Raw genomic sequence first — 22,769 nt, 5'->3', positions numbered from 1 at the left:
GCTTGCAGAGGGAGTCAGACAGCTTAAAGGTCAAGAGGACAATGTCATGATGGGGATGGGGCTGCAGTCCGAAGCGCACCCCAAGGATCAAAAAACACAAAATCGCATCAACATTAACATTTTTCACACACACACACACATATGGTTCACCAGCTGAAATCACATGTAAAAAACACACACATGATGGGTGAGAAGACACTAGAGGACAATAAAAACACATTGCCGAGAAACATATCCTGAATCGAAAATCTCTTACATTTAGATTGCTCTTGTAAAATGAAAAAGAGATCAAAGAAAAGGAAGCGTTAGACAAACAAAAGAAATGTCATACTTAACAAGGGAGTATTAAAATAATTCTCAGAAGCAAAAGCTTTGCTTTTGTTCCACCAAAAGTGCTTGGACAGAACCACATTACCACCAAATGTGCTACTTCCTCACCGGTAAGCCCTTCTCTCCACGATCTCCTTTGGGACCCGGTAATCCCTGAAAAAGAATAGTACAACTACTGTAGAAGCGTGACTCAAAGAAAAGGAAATGTTTTTATGATATTGTAAAGATCGTTATCAAGATCCTTCTAATGCTGAAAGCAGAGGTTAGGGTTTAGGTTGCCTTACCGGCTCGCCCCTGAAGCCCCTGTCCCCTGGGTAACCTGAGGGACCCTGAACCACAAGTGCACCACATCATTTTGTTTCAGCATCAAGGGTGAATAAACAGAAAAGCTATTAAGCCATCAGTGGCACTCACCCTCTCTCCACGCTCTCCCTTCAGCCCCATAAGACCTTGTGCTCCAGGAGTCCCGGGTTTACCCTGTCGACAGCCAAAATTAGAGAGCTAACTTAGCCTTGAGAGAACATATTAACAACAAATTAGTGTCAGCCACCTTACATTTTGTCCCTGTGGGCCTGGTGGGCCTGCTGGTCCTTTCGGGCCCATGGGACCTACGCATGAATAGCAATTAGCAAAGAGAAATTTGGCCTTTCATCATGAATTTTCCTTGGAATAATATCCCCTTATATATATATATATATATATATATATATATATATATATATATATATATATATATATATATATATAATAAATCAGAATCATCTTCATTGCCAAGTATGTAGAACACACAAGGAATGTGATAGGACTATATATCAGTGACGTGCAGTCAGGGGAGGCAGGTGAGGCTGTGCCTCACCTGTCATCATGGAAATATAAAATGAAAAATAAATTACAGTTATATTTATTTAGTGATTTGTACTATAAAGTTCTTTTCCATTTAACATTACCATTTTTGGATTTTTTTTCAATATCGATGAATGTTCACATTTACCATTCAAATACTAAGTAGACGAGCGGTGAGGCAGCAGCCGGCTGAGCTCACCATGGATTGCGCAACGACTATGCTAACTGTGCTGGCTTGCTCTGCAGTGAGACCACATTGCTGTCTCTCTGCATATCGCTATTAAAGTGTTCAAACACTTAGTATATGAACAAAATTTCAGTCTTTTCTGGATGGAACTGTTCAATAAAAGCCTGCACATCAACTCCTGAATGGCTTGCTTCTGCTTGTCCTCTTGAAGGCAAATAAAATCCTCTGTGTTGAGGACCTCATTATGGTCAGCAACAAGCTCCTCAGTGTCATCTGCATCCACTTCAAGTCCCGTAGGTGCTGGCAGAGATTTTATTACAACAAAAGGTTTGAGTCCGATTTTTCCACGGACCTGGAATAAAACGCGACAAAAGAAGGCGAGCGGGGGCGATCAAGCTAGGCAAAATAAAATGGCACACTCGCAATCCCCATGAGCAACAAACTTACGTGATCGTGGCTAACAATCACCTCGAGCGAAACAAACTCTTGTGCTGGCAACTCCAAGACACTGGCGAGGCGTGAGGCGTCGTAATCATGTCACTGGTGAGGTGACTGCGACTCGTTGAAATGTCCTAGTATCGGTGATTCGGGGATGAACACGCACACCCTATTCGTGTTTCTCAATGACCTCCTTCTTCTCCTCGACTGTAATTTAGTTTTGTGTCTTCTTCGGCTGACGGAGGTCGGGAGTGGCGTCCTAGCCCCAGCTGCGGCTGACGGAGGTCGGGAGTGGCGTCCTAGCCCCAGCTGTGAACTCGCACGTGACAATTCCGGTGTCATTAGTCACGTGAAATCATCGTGTAAAACCTTTGTGTAAAACTTTGCGAAGGATGGTAGCAATGGTGGACTTTGCATTTCGGTACCGGGCTCTTTAGTTGTAGAATGGTAGTAGAAAGTTACTCTCAGGGAAGTGACACACAGCGTGGGAAATGTGTCAGGCTGAGATTCACAGGAAAGCCGCGGTGCGCACCTGTGACGCCACAAACGCACACCTCGTTCGTGTTTCTCAATGATCTCTTTCTTCTCCTCAACTGAAAAAAACTCCTTGGAGGCGATCAACGTCTCTCTTTGTCTCTCTGTGTGTGTCTCTCTGTCTATCTGTGTGTGTCTCTCTGTCTCTCTGTGTGTGTCTCTCTGTGTGTGTCTCTCTGTGTGTCTCTCTGTGTCTCTCTCTCTCTCTCTCTCTCTCTCTACGTGTGCATTCAGAGAAAGGGGGTGTGGAAAGGCAGGCGGCTGGGGCGCTGTTTGGTCATGTGCTTTGGTGTTCTTCTACCGAAGATTACTCCGTCAGCCGCGGTGGAGGGTGTGTTTCGCGAAAAGTAGTGCTTAATCCAATGTTTAATTTTCATACATTTAACGTTCGTAAACCGAAAAGTTTGTATATTTTATATATATATTGTATATATATATATATATATATATATATATATATATATATATATATATATATATATATATATATATATATATATATATATACAGTAAAGTCTCGTTATATCGATATTCAAGGGAGTCCGAAAAAATATCGATATAACCGGGACTATCGATATATCCGACCCTGTTTGCATGTAATTTTCTCCGTGCGTGCATAGAAATAGTATCGATATAACCGGGACTATCGATATATCCGATATCGATATAACGAGACTTTACTGTATATATATAACGAGACTTTACTGTATATATATATATATATATATATATATATATATATATATATATATATATATATATATATATATAGCGGCTGGATAGCTCAGTTGATAATGCATCGGTTTGGCATATGGGAGACGAGGGTTCGAATCCCACTTGTGGCAGAGAAAATGAGCACAATGACATCATCCAGTGTGGGTCCTTGGGCAAGACCCTTCACGCTAATGCCTACCTCATACAATGATGAGAGACAATAAATGGAATGACATGCCGGCTCAGACGTCGCCCGGCCAAACAAGGTCTGCGTCAGGTGCTGGGGAACCAGAGCACCCTGATGAAAAATGGGCTACTGGAACAAAGCGGAGATGGACGAGATGCGATAACATGGCTCTGTTGGAATGCTACTACTCAAGCAACCCTTGTCAGAGGGGTTACATGCGGAGAATGGGGGCTGAATGGTTACTTCGAAACCCACAGTCACGGTTGACCACGAAACAACTAGTAGCTCAGTGTTCCAATATCCACAAACGGCAATTGCTATCACAACTTGAGATTGATGAGGTACAACACAAATTCCGAGGTGAAGGGCCCCAGGCTGCCACATCACAGGAAGAGGTTCAACCAGAGATTGGGAGGCAAGCCCCAATGAATAATGAGATTGGGAAGCCAGCCCCAATAAATGAAATGCTGAGCGAGGCAGCAAATGACCTGAGAGATAAGATCATGGCAAGAATGAAAACTGGGCAACGAAGGCACCGATTACAACGGCTATGTGAAGTACCACCTGAAAGTCTCATGGAAACTGTGAATGCAGCACTGAGAACGATCCCGACCGGAACGATCACGGAAACCAATGAGCTGATATACACCTCAGCATCAGTGATCCTAGACATGCTTGGCTACAAGAGCAACCATGAGAGCCACGAGATTCATTACCACCATGGAAAAGACGGTTGGAGGCCAAGATCAAGGCGGCTCGGAAAGATGTGAGTCAATTGACGGAGACCCAGAGAGGTGTGAATAAAAGGCCAATACCCAAGAGGTACATGCAGATAACCATACCTGAAGCACTCGAAACTGCCAAACAAAGGCTCCAGGCCTTGGCCAGTCGCCTAAAGAGGTACACGAAAGAGAATGAGGCCAGAAGAATAAACAGGCTGTTCGCAACACAACCTGCGAAAGTGTACGCTCAGTGGCAGGGTTCTAACAGCAGAGCAGACCCTCCAAGGCTGGAAACTGAAAGATACTGGAAAGGCATATGGGAGAAGGAGGTAGTACATAACAGCAGTGTACAATGGCTGGTGACTCTGAAAGAGGGGCACAGCAACCTCCCTGAACAGAACCCAGTTACCATCACAGCGGCAGATATACAAGGAAGAGTCTCAGGTATGAAAAACTGGACGGCACTAGGCCCGGATATGGTCCACACCTACTGGCTAAAGAAACTCACAGCTCTCCACGAGCGCCTAGCAGCACAAATGAACCAGCTGCTGATGGATGGGACTCACCCAGGATGGCTAACCGAAGGGCGAACAATCCTGATCATGAAGGATTCCTCAAAGGGTGCAGTTCCTTCCAACTATCGGCCAATAACCTGTCTCTCCACAACATGGAAGCTCATGTCAGGCATCATTGCGGCTAAGATAAGTGGACACATGGATCAATACATGAGCAAAGCACAGAAAGGCATTAGTAGAGATACTAGAGGTGCCAAACATCAGCTGCTGGTTGACAGAACAGTCGCTCAAGACTGCAGGTCCCGACATACCAACCTGTGCACAGCCTGGATTGATTACAAGAAAGCATATGACTCGATGCCACACACATGGATCAATGAATGCTTGGAGTTGTATAAGGTCAACAGGACCCTGAGAGCCTTCGTTGCAAACTCGATGAGGATGTGGAAAACCACACTTGAAGCCAATGGCAAGCCACTAACGCAAGTGTCCATCAAATGTGGCATATACCAAGGTGATGCACTCTCCCCACTGCTGTTCTGCATAGGACTGAACCCCCTCAGCCAGATAATCGCCAAGACAGGCTATGGATACCGCTTCAGAAATGGAGCTACGATCAGTCACCTCCTCTACATGGATGACATCAAGCTGTATGCTAAGAGCGAAAGGGACATAGACTCCCTGATCCACACAACCAGGATCTACAGCAGTGATATCGGAATGTCATTCGGGCTGGAGAAATGTAGTCGGATGGTGACTAAGAGGGGCAAGGTAGTCCACACTGAAGGGGTCTCACTCCCTGAAGGAACAATAGCAGACATTGAAAACAGCTACAAGTACCTCGGTATACCACAGGCCAATGGCAACCTCGAATTAGCAACAAGGAAAGCGGCTACGACCAAATACCTCCAGCGGGTGAGGCAAGTCCTCAGAAGCCAGCTCAATGGCAAGAACAAGACCCGGGCAATAAACAGCTATGCCCTGCCAGTGATCAGATACCCTGCAGGAATAATAAGGTGGCCAAAGGAAGAGATTCAGACCACAGATGTTAAGACCCGAAAACTCCTCACCATGCACGGAGGGTTCCATCCCAAGTCCAGCACCCTGAGACTGTACACAAGCCGTAAGGAAGGAGGCCGGGGACTAGTGAGTGTGAGAGCCACTGTCCAGGATGAAACATCCAAGCTCCATGAATACATCAAAGAGAAGGCTCCAATGGATGATGTACTCAGAGAATGTCTCAGTCAATGGGGAACAGAGGATGAGGTGCTGGAAGAGGGACAATCATGGGAGGAAAAGCCCCTACACGGGATGTACCACCGAACCATAGCAGAAGTGGCTGATCTCAAGAAGTCCTATCAGTGGCTAGAGAGTGCTGGCCTAAAGGACAGCACAGAGGCACTCATCCTGGCTGCCCAAGAACAGGCCCTGAACACCAGAGCCATAGAGGCAAGGATATACCACACCAGACAAGACCCAAGGTGTAGGTTGTGCAAAGAGGCACCTGAGACAATCCAACACGTAACTGCAGGGTGTAAGATGCTGGCAGGGAAAGCCTACATGGAGCGCCATAACCAGGTGGCTGGCATAGTCTACCGAAACATCTGTGCGGAGTATGGACTGGAAACCCCAAGGTCAAAATGGGAAACACCTCCCAAGGTGGTGGAGAATGACCGAGCAAAAATCCTGTGGGACTTCCAGATACAGACTGACAAGATGGTAATGGCCAACCAACCAGATATCGTGGTCATAGATAAAGGGGAAAGGAAAGCCGTTGTCGTGGATGTAGCGGTCCCGAGTGATGGGAACATCAGAAAGAAGGAACATGAGAAAATCAAGAAATACCAAGGGCTCAGAGAGGAGCTGGAGAGAGCCTGGAAGTTAAAGGTGACAGTCGTGCCTGTGGTGGTCGGAGCACTTGGGGCAGTGACCCCCAAACTCGACGAGTGGTTGCAACAGATCCCGGGAACAACATCGGATATCTCGGTCCAGAAAAGCGCAGTGCTGGGAACAGCACGGATACTGCGCAGAACCCTCAAGCTTCCTGGCCTCTGGTAGAGGACCCGAGCTGAAATGGGGACAGACACCACCCATGGTGGGTGAGACGAGGATTTTTTTTATATATATATATATATATATATATATATAATTTGTGTTTAGAGTTGCATCATGCATTTAAAAAAATAAAAGGCCCTGTCCATTTTTATTGCTTTTTGCGCATCAAAGATACTAACCAATCGACCCGGGTGGACCCTGCGGCCCTGGTGTCAAATCATGGAAAGCGTTGGTGAAGAAGGGGTCTTTTCCCTGATCTGAAAAGAAAATTTTAAATGAAAATTCCACGTTAAAGAAAAGCAGTGAGCACCACAATGCAGTTGTTCATATTTTCTTTTACTAAATCGGCTGCTGAAATTGTGTGTCTTGTTTTTAAATTACACACATTTTAAGATGTTTGAATTATTAAGACCAGAAAACACTGGGACACTAAAATAAATTACATTAGATTGTACAATTGCAGAAAAGAAAGTGTCTGACTGTATAAAAAGCTAGCCCAATACAAAGGATGTACTTTCTTATACCCCACAGTCGAGCTTTGTTATAAAAATCAACAGTGATTTAAATTCTGCAGGTTCAATAGTACTACCTCCCTCCAAGACACACATTCTTAAAAAAACATTTGTGTCATAAGCAAATGCTTATAAAATGTAGGTTATATTGATTTTTTTTGGGTGGGCTGCATATGTGAGGGACGAAATGAAGTCCACCTTTGAAGACAGACTACAATGGAGTTTTTCAACAATCACTCTTGCAGGAAGCCAAATAATGGTCAAATGTCTCAAGTGTAGGAAATCCCTGATTTCCATTCATTTAAAACTTAGCCTGCTTTGTTCAACACCACAGACAGGACAAGTAGAAGATACAAAAAGAAGGGGGTGAGAAAAAAGTGTGTTCTTGGGAGTTTTTGAGCTGAGAGAGAGATAGACGCCAGGAGGAGGAACGATGACAGATAACATCATCCAGCTGAAAAATCAGCGAGCATCTGAAATTGAGTTTGACATCCACACCAGGCAAATTGTCATTCTGTCTGTTCATCTTTGCATCTTCTCTTTGTATATCCAGACTGTGAACTCGAAGGTTGCCACGTCAAGGTGAACAACCAGAGCTTGTCTTCATTCTTAACATTCTCGGAGCAGGTTTTGAAGCTCTATTAGTCCGCAGTGGGGACACGTAACCCCCCTCGTGGTTCCATGTAAACTAAACAAACCAATGTTTTCCCAAGTAAGGTCAGCACAGATCGGTCCGCCCGCCCGCCGTCCCATCCTCCCGACATTCCCCGCTGTTACTTTGATGTGAAAGAAATGTCTCCCAGTCTCATCATGCCAATCCTAATATCTACGCAGGAAGCTCACACTGACAAATCTGTGCTTTAAATACTTTTTTTCTCTCCCTTAAAACCAGTGAATCAACAAATAATGCATTGACCTTGAGAGTTGTGAGGAATCGACATCTGGAAGCACTTGAGTGACATCAGAAGTGAACAGGTTCCCATCACGGCATGTCAATCTCACACAGTGTCTTTACATTTAATTTCACCACCTTTGATTCTGTTCGACTTGTCGTGGAAGCAAAATGGAGCAAGTAGTAATAAAAACGCCTTTTAAAAAGTTGTATACACGGCGGGGACCTGAAGCCTACTTCACTTGACATTGAGTGAAAAACGGACAATACCGAAGAATGGTCGTCAGTCATTTCGCAGGGCACATATTGAGAGAGGCAACCATTCGCTCTTATTTTCCCACCGCCATTGAGCAACAACTGAATCCATTGTTGCCTGCACAAGGTCAGGTGAGTGTACCACTATATCAACAATGGGCAAAATGTATGATACATGGCTTTATTCACTGCCAGACATGTGCAAAAATGTTTCAACTCCAGTGCCAGGGTTTTTGTCATTGTCACTCAAATTCCAGGACCCACAGAATTTGAGTTTTAGGACTACATAAACATTCAATGTAGAGTAAGAAACCTTAGACTCTCTTCTTTCATCACAAAGAGTTATTTCCTAAATTATATGGGTCTGGAGTTATATGAGGTTAACATGAGGGTGGCTGTCCAAAATACAATGCAGTACACATATTGCTTTATGTAGCACTTTAACAACAGCTGAAGCTGGAACAAAGCGCTAACATGGAAAAAAGGGAAAGACTACCCCCTTGTGGAAAGGAAAAAAAATCCAGAGGTCTGGCCAGCGCTTTATCGCACCATCGCAAGAAAAACCAAACTGATTCGGCAATGGTGCTCTACGTATATTGTCAATTCCCGAATAAATTTGTGAATGGCAGTGAATTAGTTAATTACAGTCATACTTTACAGGGGTGCTCACACTTTTTCAGCATGGGAGTTACATTTGAAATGACTAAGCTAAAATGATTTATCCATTATATTTATTGAGAAATATATTGAGGATTCTTGCAACCTATGTTGCACAACAAACACAACATAATTGTGTACTTTTTTGCCATTACCCGAGTTTACTCTGATAACTGGCAGATGAGACAAATGCAGTTTGAAAATGTCATCGTGAAAAAAAAAAGTCCTTGTCTCATTCCGTGCCCCCACTCTTTTTTATACCCTCTTACGTTTAATGGGAAAAAAAAAGAATGAAAATTAGGATGTAACTAACGACTAACTTGTTAACGCTCAGGGGTATTGTTTGAGCACGCACAATGACGCTAATAATGAGATGTCATCTGATTGGTTGTCCGGAGTAGCAATCAAGTGAAGGGATGGCTGATAGGCTGAGGTCTAGTTTTTATACCAAATAACTCAACTTTATTTGTATAGCATCAGTTCATGACAATGTCACATCACCTTGTCATGCGATCAACCAATATTACCTTGGAGATCGACTGGTCGATCACGATCGACGTATTGAGCACCTCAGCTTTACATTATTGCTCAGAAAACCTTCCCATTCCCATTCCAACGTGTCTCTCTGCCTTATTGAGAAGAAGTAAAACTATGAAGGGATAGTAGTTTTAATTGACTCTTTTAACTTATATTATCCATATTCAGGGTGGTAGTTAGATATTAAGATGGGGCCGATTTAAAATCGAACTCTGTCAACTTCCATCGATGAGAAGGTTTCTTCAGCCGTCATCTGTACAAAAGTGAAGGTTTCGGACGTTTCGCCTCCTATCCAAGAGGCTTCGTCAGCGAACTAAAGTCTGACTGGTCGTATCGGCCCCATTTATATATCCCTAATGTCCAGACCTGGTGGCGCCATTTCTTGGATAGGAGGCGAAACGTCCGAAACCTTCACTTTTGTACAGATGACGGCTGAAGAAACCTTCTCATCGATGGACCACTCCTGTACGACTGAGAGCTTACACAGACGTCTGTCAACTTCCATTACTTTCATTGACTAGAATATGTTTGGGGGTTCCAGTATAACAATACTTTGCATTTGCATGCATTTGTGTTGAGTCTTGAGATTTGGGTCTTACTGTCTGGTGCAGGAATGCGGGCACTGGCAGGATGAGGTGGTCCTGGAGGCCCAGGAGGGCCTGGTAGACCTCTCTCTCCTGGAAGTCCCGAGGGACCCCGGGGGCCTGAGATGACAGAGGACATGCACACACACACACACACACACACACACACACACACACACACACACACACACACACACACACACACACACACACACACACACACACACACACAGACACGCACGCACGCACGCGCACGCACACACAAACACACACACACACACGCACACACATGCACGCACGCACACGCACGTACACGCACACACACGCACGCACGCACACACACACGCACACACACACACACACACACACACACACACACACACACACACACACACACACACACACACACACACACACACACACACACACACACACACACAAGAAATATAGTGAGCAAAGGAGGTGAAAATGAAGCTTTAGGGACGAGATAAAATAAAAAAGTAGAGGTGAGAACGCTGGCGCGTGTGGCTGCCGCTGTTCACCCACAGAAAATCATATCCTGTAAAGTGACCTTGAGAGTTTTGAAAGGTGCTTATAAATGAAATGTATTACGTATTATTATTATTTTGCATGACAGGAAAAGTGCGGTCATGCCCCATCAAACCCACAGATGGCACTGCTGCTAATAAAATTCTTACAGTACAGTCGTTTTCTTTCCTTTAATGCATTCTGTTCCGTATCTTGTGCTATTTTCGCCGACTTTTGTCTGCCAACCAGAGCAACACAAATTTTTGACCCAAATTAGCAAGGAAACAGGACAGTGACCATGATGAGTGCAGCTGTGATGAGCGAAAAAAAAAAGACAAATCCATTTGCGTTGGTACATTTTTGCATGCATTTCAAATTTGTACTTTGGCTCTCTGGCCATTTGTGTTTCTTCCAGTGACTAATATTCAATGTTGTAGCCTTCTAATATGGATGCTTAATTCCTACTGTTTTTCTGCTCAAGAATGAAATAGGTCTGCAGAAAAACGTCTGCAGTTAATACATTTCAAACTTTCCATAAAAATAAACACGGAGAGGAGGATACAATGGTTGTTGCATGATTATGGCAACGTTTGTAGCCATGGCGCACATGACTGACTACTTGCGGATGAATGTTCCTATTCGAAAGCCAGCGAAGAATGATTTTCATTGCAATAAAGTGTTACAGGCACCCATTCATACTAAACAAGTGTGCGCGGGTTAGGGTGGAAATGAGGTCATATCATAACAATATCTGAAATGAAATAAATGTTTGGATTTAAAAGGGAATTTGGCCTCATCTTGTAATTTTTTGGGGGAGGGAGGGGGCACAGCACCTTTGTCATTACAGTGACACCACACTATATTTCAACTGACAGGCGCAGTCTGAGAATTATTACTTTGCAAGGTAATGTTATTATAACCCTGATCCGACACCCATATAGGTCATTTTCACTTAATTTTCAGCATATGCAGCTGTAGTGATTTGTCAGTGCGGGAGGGAAGTCTGAGCTACAATATGGCACAATGATTCAAATGACCGTCTTACTTGGATAATGGTAAAATATATTAAACCTTTTTAGTTTTCTCATTGTGGTCAATGCCTGGACGTTACTTACCCAGGAGCAGGTTCAGAACATGGGTCATGCGCACTTTAGAGATCTTTTTGATCCAAAGTGTTGAAATAATCGTGTGTTCGAGAACAGATGTTATGAAACCCATGCCACTATTTAATGGATCATCACAGCTGCAGGTGGGTTTACTTTTATCCTGCAGTTGATTGATTTGGTGGGACTTGTAGATAACTGGTTAGAACGCTGGCCTCACAATTCAGAGGTGCAAGGTCCGAATTCCTCTCCGGGCTCCTTGTGTGGAGTTTGCGTCGTCTCCATGTGCCTCTAAGGGTTTTCTCTGGGTTGTCGACTTTCCTGTGACATTCCAAAAACTTGCAAGGCAGGCTAATGGAATGGTCTCAAGGTGTAATTATGAGTGTGAACGGTTGTTTCTTTATGTGTGCTCTTCCATTAGATGGCAACCAGTTCAGGGTGCCCCCCCCCACGTCCCCCCCGCCCAATGCTCGAAGACGGCTGCAATAGGCTCCAACATGTCAGCTACCCTGGTGAGGATAAGCGGATTCAAAAATGGGTGGATAGATGATTTATTTGACGTCTCATTTGAAAACATAGCGCAGGTTGAGATTCTGATTGGTAACTATTAGCTGCAGAATAATCTGTCGGTCCTCCAGTTGGCTTTAGAAGTAGTCAAGAATGGCCACTGAAAAAAGTGATATTTTGATCGTCCAATTGAAATAAAACAAATGGTCCAAATTCAAAAGGTTAGCAGAAATATCTGGAACACGCTACTTGTTACAGTTGGAGATCCTTTTGGATTGACCATGTGGTTTAAATGAAAGAGAAACACCCCAAATACCATGGCTCAGTCTTGTTTCCACAAGTGTTTGGTTAACAGCGAGACAATCAAATGCCTCAAAAGTAGCCTCACCGCCCCACCATCTCTTTCTCTCTCTCACCAAGATGGAAATTTAAGTTTAGAATCGGTTGATTTCCTCTCAAAATCCTCATTCAGTGGTTTGTTCTGTGGGGGTGCCGTCTTACCTGCGGGCCCTGAGGTTCCCCTCAAACCAGGGCTTCCAGCTGGGCCCCTTATGCCCACCTCACCACGAGGCCCAGTGGGACCTGGCAAGCCTCGAGAACCTGTTCTGCCTTTGAGACGAAGATAGTCATCGGTAAACATATTGATGATACGATTTGAGGTTCAATATCAACTACGTGTCAAATTTTACCATCTCTGCCTGGAAGCCCATCGCTGCCCCTTTCACCTTGAGGACCTGCAATAGAAGGGCTTAATTAAGAATCAGAATCATCTTTATCGTATGTAGAACACACAAGGAATTTGTCTCCGGTGGAACACGCCGCACTAGTATCATTATAAAAAATTGCAAAGAGGCACAGTTATATTTGGGTTAGTGTTTATAGAGTTAATGGATTGGGGGAAGAAGCGGTCTAAATGTCTGCTGGATTTGGTGCGCATGGATCATAGCTGTCGTTAGCTACTTCTACTGAGCTCAAAATCACAGAGTCAATATGAATCAGAATTAGAATCATCTTTATTGGACAAGTACATAGAACAAACAAGGAATTTGTCAACGGTAGAACACAGTGCTCCAGTATCATAAAAAGACATGACAAATATGGATGGAGGACACTAATAAAAGCTAATCTAATCTAATTTCTTAGTGTAATTGGAATAACTGTGAGACAATGTGCAAAGTATCAAGCAGACAGTGGTTTAAGTGAGTACAGAGCTGGAGCTACAATGATTATAACGGGATGTTGCTCCGCAGGGTTGTGCAAAATTGCAAACGGGCACTATTCCGTAATATTCGGGTTACTGTTGAGAGAGTTAATGGCAAAGGGGGAAGAAGCTGTTTAAATGTCTGATGGATTTGGTGCGCATAGATCGGTAGCGCCTGCCTGAGGGCAGTAGCTGGAAAAGGTGGTGGGCAGGGTGCGGAGGGATTTTCCACGCTGTTGTCTTGATTTTTGCAGTGTGCAAGTCATCGAGAGTGGGAAGGGCAGTGACAATGATTTTTTTTCCACTGTCCGAACTGTTCTTTGAAGTTGAATTTTGTCCATTTTCGTGGAGGCCCTGAACCAAACCGTGATGGAAGAACACAAGATTGATCCGATGACAGCCGTGTTGAAATGTTGTAGCACCTCGTGTGGCAGGCAATGCTTATTTAGCAGCCTCAGAAAGTACATCCTCTGTGGGTCTAAGCGTAAATAGTGGTTTCGCAAACTCCTCTGATCTGTCTGGCAATATTTTTGTAATCTCTGAAAAACAAACTACCTTAACTCATCGTCAATAATGTGAATAAAAGTAGTGATTGTTATTTTTTTTAACCAGGTCGTATTACTGTTCAGTGCAACAGAGTTCGTCTGTTTGATTTTTTCAATATATTTTTTTGCAGCCGCAGCCACGGTTGGGCTCAAGACCAGGAAAGAAGAGGTGAAGTGCTCGCCTTGAGCTGTGTAAGCATGCACCACCAATGACTCTCTTACTCAGACTGGAGGAAATGAGGGTATGAGTGAGGTGGAAATGGGGTATATAATGAGTGAGAAGGTAGAAAGGGCAAACAAAATAAGAGTTGTGTGATAATGGTGAAATAATTGTGAACCCACATTTCACATGGCAGTTATTAAACAACATAGGTCTTCACAAGATTAGAAAGTATCCCTACCGGTAGGTCCCGGCTCACCCGGAGCCCCCTGAGCAGAAGTGGCCCCTAACATTAAGGCGGCCTCAGGTGTAACTCTTCCTCTGGACAGAGGATGGTGCTGAGATATGGACGGCAAGGCGGTGAGTACTTGAACCTGGTGAGGCGGGACATGAAAATGTGTGCAATTAACTTTATTTAATCACATTACAATACAATACAATACAATACAATACAATTTATATAGCGCTTTCACAACAGCTGCAGCTGTAACAAACAAACGTCATGGTGGAATGTGCACCTCTGCTACAAGCTAAGTTTTGAAAGCAAACACGAAGCTGTAGCATCCATTGACAAAAATAGATTGTCTCACATCTCCTCTCCCACATAAATCCGCTTCAATTCCAAGCCGTGATAGTTACACATACGCATCACATCCTTGACTAGCTGAGGTCACACATGTACACAAACCTTAGCCTCGAGCGAATTCAGCCTGTCATTCATTGCTGTGAGTCGGCTGCAGTTGAGACAGTCTAGAAAACAGAAAATAGTCATTTACATCCACAAAGGGCTACCGTCAGACTTAAAAAAAAATAGTGGCTAAGTTTGAACACAAGATAGCTCTTACATGAAAGGGCCTCTCCTGCTCGCGCAGGAGGTCGATGCAGGGTGGATGATTTTCTGATCGCCTCCTGAGCCACCTGTAGTTTCGCTGCATCTGAAGAAAAGAAAGAGACAGATGATGTCACTTCCTGTCATTTAGACAAAGTCATAATGTTACTCTGATATGGCTTGAAGATTCGTGTAGTATGCTGTTGTTGTAATGCAAGGGGAGGTTGCGATTCATTCATTTTTATTGTCCGCCATTTCTGAACGGGGCAACTGGGTGCACTGTCACCGCCGGTTAAGTTTTCCTTTTGTTGTATTGTTTCTTATGTCCAGTAGAACATTGTAAACCCTTAGGAGAGAGTTAGTAAACAGTAGCTTGCTTGTGCCACGAGACCGAGCATGCAGTCTGTCCGACCTTCATTTTATGAAGTGTGGGAGTTTGTTTCTGTGGGTTCTGAATGGTTTCAGTGGGCTTTGTGGTTCTGCCGAACTCCTTTGTCTGTTATGGTCTGGATCTGCACAGGCCAGGTGCTCCTTCTCTAAACAAGTAATTGGGTAGGGCACCTCATTAGCAACCAGGAAGTAGAACTTCCTTGCATTTTGTCACCAGCAGACAGAAAAAAATGCAAAAACACCTGCAGCTATGAGTAACGAAGGCCTGGTTCATTAATGTTTTCCTATAGTGTAATCTTTCACAATCTGCTGTTTCTCTCGCCGGAGAAAAAAAGAGCAGATGAAAATGTGTGCTTACCGTCCCACAGGGGAAGAAAAAACATTTGCGAACTTTAGGCAGCAAAGCATAACATCTTGAGTGATTACCCCAAAATGTGGATGGCGGTGGCATGAAAGATACACAGAGCAGATGGTTTGTGGGAAACTGAACCCCTTTTCCTCAAATCTTTCTTATGATTTTAGTGTGCCTTGTGGGTATTTTTCTCAGGATAAAAGGCAAAGATGGTTTTAATCAGCATAAAACTCCTCTAAAATGTGGCAACCGCCTCTTCTCTGTGTTTAGACAACAATATCAACCATGTAGCAGTCAAGGCAAACAAAAACTTGGATTTGTTGGACATTCTGCAACGGTGTAATGTGTCAATGTGTTTATGCGCAAGCGATGGCTGGTTTTAATTAGCCAAAATGGTCTATGGACAGGAAATGTAGACATCACCCCTTGCAAGCACTCATTCCCTTTCTCTGGCGCTAGAGCCTCAATTTCCCCACCCACACACGGGTTATTGCGCGAGCCATAATCTGGATTTGGCACAAGGACAAGTATCTCCTACACAGTTCGTTTTACACAATTACTCCCAGTCTTGTGAATCTTCAAAGGTGAAATAAATGGCTTTACCAGCTCCGGGCCAGTTGAGTGAAAAGCAAGAAAGGCTACTTTTTGAGGCTTCACATGAGATCCAACACCGTAACGTCATCGGAGTTAGGACGCCACGGTGCCTCTCTGTGGACATTTCAATGTTTCCATCTCAGTGGGCTAATTGCCCCATTGGGGACTATGTGTCAAATAAACGTGTGAATATATGTGGCCTTTTGCCCTTACAGCGCACTGGGCCCTGTTCATTAGAGCCTATTCGGTAGGGAAATGCCCCTGCTAAGAGTTTAGTGGGCTCGAGGCTGTCCTGCCTTTGGCTCAAAGTCTTGTCCAATTCAGCTGCACGTGCTGTCTTTGTCATTTGTTTGTAAACACTCCTTGACTTATCTTTTCCTCTACTGCTCTATAATCGAGAGGTGGGGCTGAGTGAACATCACAGTGACCTGAAACACCAGAGTGAGGTCGTGTACTTGTAGCCTAACGTTGAAGATGGACCTTAACTCATTCACTGCCATTTCCAAATTCATTTGGGAATTGAAAAGCATGACGTGGAGCGCCGTTCCCAAATTTGTTCTGGTTTTGTTGTTTCTTGCGGGGCGGGGGTGGATTTCAAGCTTCAGTCTGACCTCTGGTTTTTCCCTCCCACGAGTGGGCAGCATTTACCTTTTGTGTAACCATACACACTTTCAATGGAGATAACTGAATTAAGTAAGCTCGAAAAATAAACTTTTTTTGTCTGATCAAAGAAGAGAGTCTAAGGTTTCTTACACAACATTGAATGTTTATGTATGAAATATTCTGTGGGTCCTGCAATTTGAGCGAAAATGGCAACAACCCTGGCACTGGAGTGGACCCATATTTGCACATCGTTTGGCAGTGAAAGAGTTAATTATCAAATCTTAGAGGGCTTATTAAAAGCTCGTGAGCCTTCTCTCTGTGGGACGGAAGGTCAGATAGACTGACAAATCATTTAGCCAGAATCTCACTAATAGGCTTCCCATAATAGCCTCCTCTGCAGCTACGGCAAAAATATATTGTTTTAAACAACTGTATTATTTTTTAAATGACAAATCAATCTTGCATGTTTTGGATTGGATTTGCCTTTATTCGTCTCGCAGTGGAGAAATTTACATTTCTCAGCAGCAAAGTTACGAAAGGAATGAAAGTAGAAAAACAAAATACATGAGCTGCTGGAAAGGCAGCCACTCTCGCACCGCTGTCTTGAAGTCAAAAGAACAAAAAAAAAAAAAACTACATAGCAAATAATATGACAGCACAACACAAAGACACAGACAGTCATTCATTCTTAAGCACTTTCTTTACCCTCTTTGTTACATGAAGCAGTTCTAGATGAAAGAGGAGAGGACTGCTTTTGTTGAGGAAGTTTTTTTTCTAAAAACTGAGACCAAGAACTGTTGAGCTTGGACTCACCCCCAAAATTGCTGTTTTCCAATGGTGGGTGCGTATGGAAATATAGTTCCTGGGCGCACTGTTCCACTCTGACCATTCGGGAACTTTCATGAATCAAAATGCCCCAAAAAAGGAGTGCTGGAGTTCAGTAAGTCAGGTAGTACCGATGGAAATACTCCAAATGGGTGCTGCTATGCTGATTGCCTCATAATATACACTGTAATTCTAAATTAATTGAAGAGGAGCATACTCTTGCTTTCCAAATTCACACATAGACAGTGGAGTCAGAGTCAATTTACAAATGTAGCCAATGATGATGATGGCCAAAAACGTCTGCATTTAACAGTAGAAAACTATTTATTTTAAGTTAAAAATGAATTTGTCAAACTAGAAACCTGCATTGCATCTTGCCCAAAAGTAGAATCCTAATCGGCAATTTCATGTTTGGTGCTCTAAATCGCTGCCATTGCAGCTGTTTTTTTTCCTGCTTCAACTTTTTAAACGACAACCATCTTCTTTCCACAGTTTGGATGCCAGTCCAAACTCAAACTGTAATAAATAAGTCGCATCTGAGTCGCAGAACCAGCCAAATTTTGAAAAGTAGTGTGAATTCTCGTCTGAAAAACATTATCCTTCTTTACATTCCTGCTTCATGGTTAGAAAAATGCACATCCTGCATCGTTTAAGTCTGACTTTTGTTGCTCCATTTATCCATGAAATCAGTTTTTTTTTCAATCAATTTTGTGGTGGTGGGTCTTGGCTTGTTTTTACAGTTTTGCTGAAAGTGGAGATCAAGCATCAAAGTGCGGAGTTAGCCTTTATGTTTGCATGCAAAGGTCAATGCACGCACGTTGCGCGTGCACATACACACACGCACATGCACACAAACACACACACGCACAAAAACACGTTCACACACTAAAGCCCGCAGACACAGCAGAGTGTTAAGTTCCTGATCCATCTCTGTCTGGTCAATTAGCTGAGCTCCGCATTGCAGTATCATTAGTGGGTGCTGAGGGTGTTTGTCTCTGTCGCTGCAAAGGCTCAGACAGGATGAATAGCACTGCTGTGGTGTGCGCACACCCACGCACTAATCACAGATAGCACAACTCTACGAACTGTGATGAGGCGGGCTGAAAAAAGTGACTATAGAGTATACAATAGAGTATATGTACGCTTTGCTGGCATTTTGTATTATCACTTCCTAAAGGGATAAAAAGTCCTATAGAATGCTTGCGGATTTTTTGATTCATTCAGGTCATTTCTGTCTCACTGAATCAATGGCAACCAGAGTGCTTTTTCATTTAATCAGTTCATACAATGAGGCTTGGTTAGGAAAGACCAACCTGAGTTAGTGTGGTAAAACCAGACTATTTACGCTTCAAATTAGAGGCACGCCCCACCACCAGAAAGAGTACCATACTTTTGGGAAACAAACGTGCTTCGTTAATATGCCTTGCAAAGAGGCCTCTGTCGGTCAACAACCCGTTGGTTGGAAACTCCCTCAGTATTCCACCCAGTTGTTAAAAAATGGAAATGATTTTGACTTTCTTGCAATTTGTACGGTTTTGCAAGATCCACATCCTCGGGTAACTTGCCAGAGAGCAAAATGATGACCATACAGCTGGTCAAGCTCAACTGCAGCAAAAGACAGACGAACTTCTTGGCCGGCGGCAATTGTGCAACACTGCACCAATGACAACTGGGCGATGAAAGCATCTTAACTCATTCACTGGCAGACATGTGCAAAAATGTGTCAACTCCAGTGCCAGGGTTTTTATCATTGTCACCCGAATTCCAGAACCCACAGAATAGTTTTAGGACTACATAAACATTCAATTAAGTTTAAGAAACCCTGGACTGTCTTCTTTCATCAGTAAAAAGGTTAATTCCTAAATTATATGCGTCTGGAGTTATATGAGCTTGAAATGAGGGTGACTGTCCAAAATACCATACAATACAATACATACATATTGGTTTATATAGTCCTTTAACAACAGCTGAAGCTGGAGCAGTGTGAACATGGAAAAAAGGGAAATGCTGCCCCCTTTTGGAAGGGAAAAAAAACATTGCCAGAGGCCATGGCCAGCGCTTTATCGGCACCCAACCAAGTAAAAACAAAACCCGAACAAATTCGGGAATGGCGCTCTGTGTCATATTTTCAATTCCCGCAAAAAAATCGTGAATGGCAGTGAACAAGTTAACCAAGGACGTTTGCATCCCAAAAGTATGATACAGTTTCTGGTAGTGTGGCGTGTCTCTAATTTGAAGCGTAAATAGGCTGGTTTTGCCACACCAAATCAGACTGGTCAGTCCGAACCAAGCCTCATTGCATGAACTGATGAAGCGAAACGTCTTCTGCGACAATCAGAGCGCTTTGGTTGCCATTGATTCAGTGCCTTGAGAAACACATGAATGCAAGAAAAACTAAATATCCGAAGAGCAGTCCTCATTTGTTTTCTACCTGAAATATGCTGATAATTGATAGCAATGTTTGATCAAATAATTGTATCCCAATGTTTTTGTACACCTGGAGCTTTGGCATTGCAAACCTGCATCTGAACTGAAGTGTTTATTTTGTTTTCCCAAGGTAACACCTTTTGTTAATTAGGTGATCGACACACCTCATCATCCCCTTCACCCCACAAGCGAAATTCTGCAACGTCATAGTGGGAGAAATGGTACAAGCCCATAGAACTGAAGAGGCTTTATCTGTAATTATAGGTGAGAGAAAAAGTGCGGTCACATAATTGATCCCCAAGTTAAACTTAACAGATACCTCACAAGAGCATATGGAGGCAGGTGTGTCTGCATGTCATCTGCTTTTCAAATGTAGAGGAGGTGTTGCGAAGGAAGTCTCCAAGACCTCGAGGTGAGATTATGTCAGCTCATAGAGGTCCTCGACTCCAGCGCACACATCTCACCTCATCAAACAGCACAGACAGTTGAGCCAAGGCAGCGTCTGGTAAAAAGGATGCGCAAGGAAACAAATAATTCCTCAAAATGAGGTGCACCTGCACAATCTGTTTGGAGCTAGGATTGGATTGGATTGGATTTGCCTTTATTAGTCTGGCAGTGGAGAAATTTATATTTCACAGCAGCAAAGTTATGAAAGGAATGAAAGTAGAAAAACAAAATACAGGAGCTGCTGAATTAGTATGCAAGTTAACTTTTACATGACAAAAACGATCAAATTCAGATGTGATTGGTCCATTTGAGGCGGTGAAGTTCTCCAACAACGCAAACTACAGCAATAAAAACTAACAGGTGATCTCCCACTGTGTTATTGAACGCCGTGAGGAAAGTAAAACAAACAGTGAAGTCAGTGGTAGCTGCTGTTGGCCATAGCTCACGTTTACACAGGCAGGTTTACAGAACTCATGAACCACCCATCAGGCCATTTGAACCACCAGTTGTGGAACCCTCCATCCTTGAAGTTGCCCATCCCTGATCTAAACATACATCTTGAGCTTTTTAGATCATAATGCTCCATTGACTCTCAAATCTGATTTGAGTGAAATAAATAACAGCTTCTGTATTTGTGGATATTTTTATGAGAAAATTTGTGAGATGAACTCATTCACTGCCATGATGATGATGTACAAATATGTGTCCACTCCAATGCCAGGGTTTTTGTCATTCATTTTCATTGAAATTGCAGGACTCATAGAATATTGAGTTTTAGGACTACATAAACATTCAATACAGCATTAGAAACTTTAGAGGCTCTTCTTTCATCAGACAGAAAAAAAGTTAATTCCAAAGTTATATGGATCTGGAGTTAGCACACTTGAAATGGGGACAGTTGTACAAAAGGCAAATGCTGCTCCCTCATTAGAGGGAAAAACATTGCCAGAGGTCTGACCAGCGCATTATCGGCACCCTTCACAAAAAAAACTAAAACCCGAACTAATTCGGGAATGGCGCTCCACGTCATGCTTTTCAATTCCCGAATAAATTTGGGAATGGCAGTGAATGATTTAATAGTATTAGATGTACTAGGCCCATGATCAGAGTGAGTAAAGGTCTTCTACACCAAACTCCTAGCACAGCTTTATGGACCTAAGTTCTTGAAAAGGAAATATCTTTCCAATTCTTGGTTGTCAATTTCCCGTTCAGATGATGATTTATCACTTTGGGTTGAGGCTTTTACCATTAGGGTCAGCACAAAGTGCATGTGATGCCACTTTGGACAATTGGACAAATCGATCCCACTCCTCCTGTGACAATTCTCACATATATCCAGCCAACGCAGATGTTCTTAAATCCACACAGCCTATAATCTCTCACAGGAAAGAGGCAGTTTCCCACTTCAATCCAGACAGAGCTGCCTTGACATCACTTTCCCCCCTCACGCTAGAGCTCTCCAACACTCACTGTTTTTCCAACACATGCCTTTACTGATACTGATGGCACTTAGAAGCTCACAGTCTACAGCCTCCCACCAGCAAGCTGTGGTGTGTAATTACAGAGCAGCATCAAGCCCGGTGGTCAGACTGACTGGTGGGCTGACTGCTGACAGGCATGCTTGTTTGGCTACAGACACGAGTTCCCTATGGCACATGCAGACAGGAGCTGTGGGTTAGGTAGACCCTCTCTGCACAGGATGCCTTCCATAAACCCCTCCCTGCTTTTCCCCCGCTAATTCTCCCACTTCCTCAGAAGAGAGCTTCAATGGGAAAAAATGCCAGATGGACGAGAATACCTGCAAAAAATACTAATCATAGGGAAATGGAGCAATGTCGAAATTTACCACCTTTCCTTGTAATTACAAAGCAGGCAGTCCAGCCCCTAATGTTCTTTTTTGAAGTGTGTGTGTGTGTGTGTGTGGGGGGGGGGGGGGGGGGGGGGGGGGCTGTGGTGCTCCCTTTTTTTCTATGAGAGGCAGTAAATGTCTTGTGACTCATTTAAACTCATTTTACCTGACATCTTTCTTTTGAAGCCTGAAAATAATGTTCAGTGCAATAAATGTATAGGACTGGCACCTAATGTTGCTTTTATCTCAAAGATGCCCTAAATTAACATCAATAACATACATCTTTATTTACAAACTACTTTCATAACAGAATTACAAATGTTCATGTTTCCATAATCATTGCTACACTACTATGTCTGGATATTGCATGTTAAAAGCTCAATAAATTGTATGAGTGTGCATTCAACTTCATCGTGAGGCTAGGTGGTCTCTTTATGACTATTGGCC

At 43.3% G+C, this 22,769-nt stretch overlaps 1 protein-coding gene across 6 annotated transcripts in view; it reads right to left on the bottom strand.

The window, feature by feature from the left end:
* emid1 (EMI domain containing 1) overlaps positions 1–22,769 on the bottom strand; it is a 77,730-nt gene that overhangs the window by 5,312 nt on the left and 49,649 nt on the right. For 5 of the 6 annotated variants that reach the window (XR_016114706.1, XM_088994397.1, XM_088994396.1 and 2 more), the window contains 11 exons: positions 14,852–14,941; positions 14,695–14,756; positions 14,248–14,380; positions 12,790–12,834; positions 12,602–12,709; positions 9,978–10,082; positions 6,705–6,782; positions 886–938; positions 745–807; positions 615–659; positions 439–483 (listed from right to left, as the gene is read on the bottom strand). Coding sequence is in view for 5 of the 6 variants with exons in the window: in XM_088994397.1 (XP_088850523.1) it covers positions 439–483; positions 615–659; positions 745–807; positions 886–938; positions 6,705–6,782; positions 9,978–10,082; positions 12,602–12,709; positions 12,790–12,834; positions 14,248–14,380; positions 14,695–14,756; positions 14,852–14,941 (827 nt within the window). In the remaining variant the exon portion in view is untranslated. The remainder of the gene's footprint in view (positions 1–438; positions 484–614; positions 660–744; positions 808–885; positions 939–6,704; positions 6,783–9,977; positions 10,083–12,601; positions 12,710–12,789; positions 12,835–14,247; positions 14,381–14,694; positions 14,757–14,851; positions 14,942–22,769) is intronic. The other variant, XM_088994398.1, reaches the window with a different exon arrangement.

Source organism: Hippocampus bargibanti, linkage group LG04 (assembly GCF_051943395.1).
Source record: "Hippocampus bargibanti isolate YZ-2025 linkage group LG04, ASM5194339v1, whole genome shotgun sequence".
NCBI lineage: Eukaryota > Metazoa > Chordata > Actinopteri > Syngnathiformes > Syngnathidae > Hippocampus > Hippocampus bargibanti.
The sequence above is the reverse complement of the archived record's forward strand: the minus strand, read 5'-3'. Positions and strand labels throughout refer to the sequence as shown.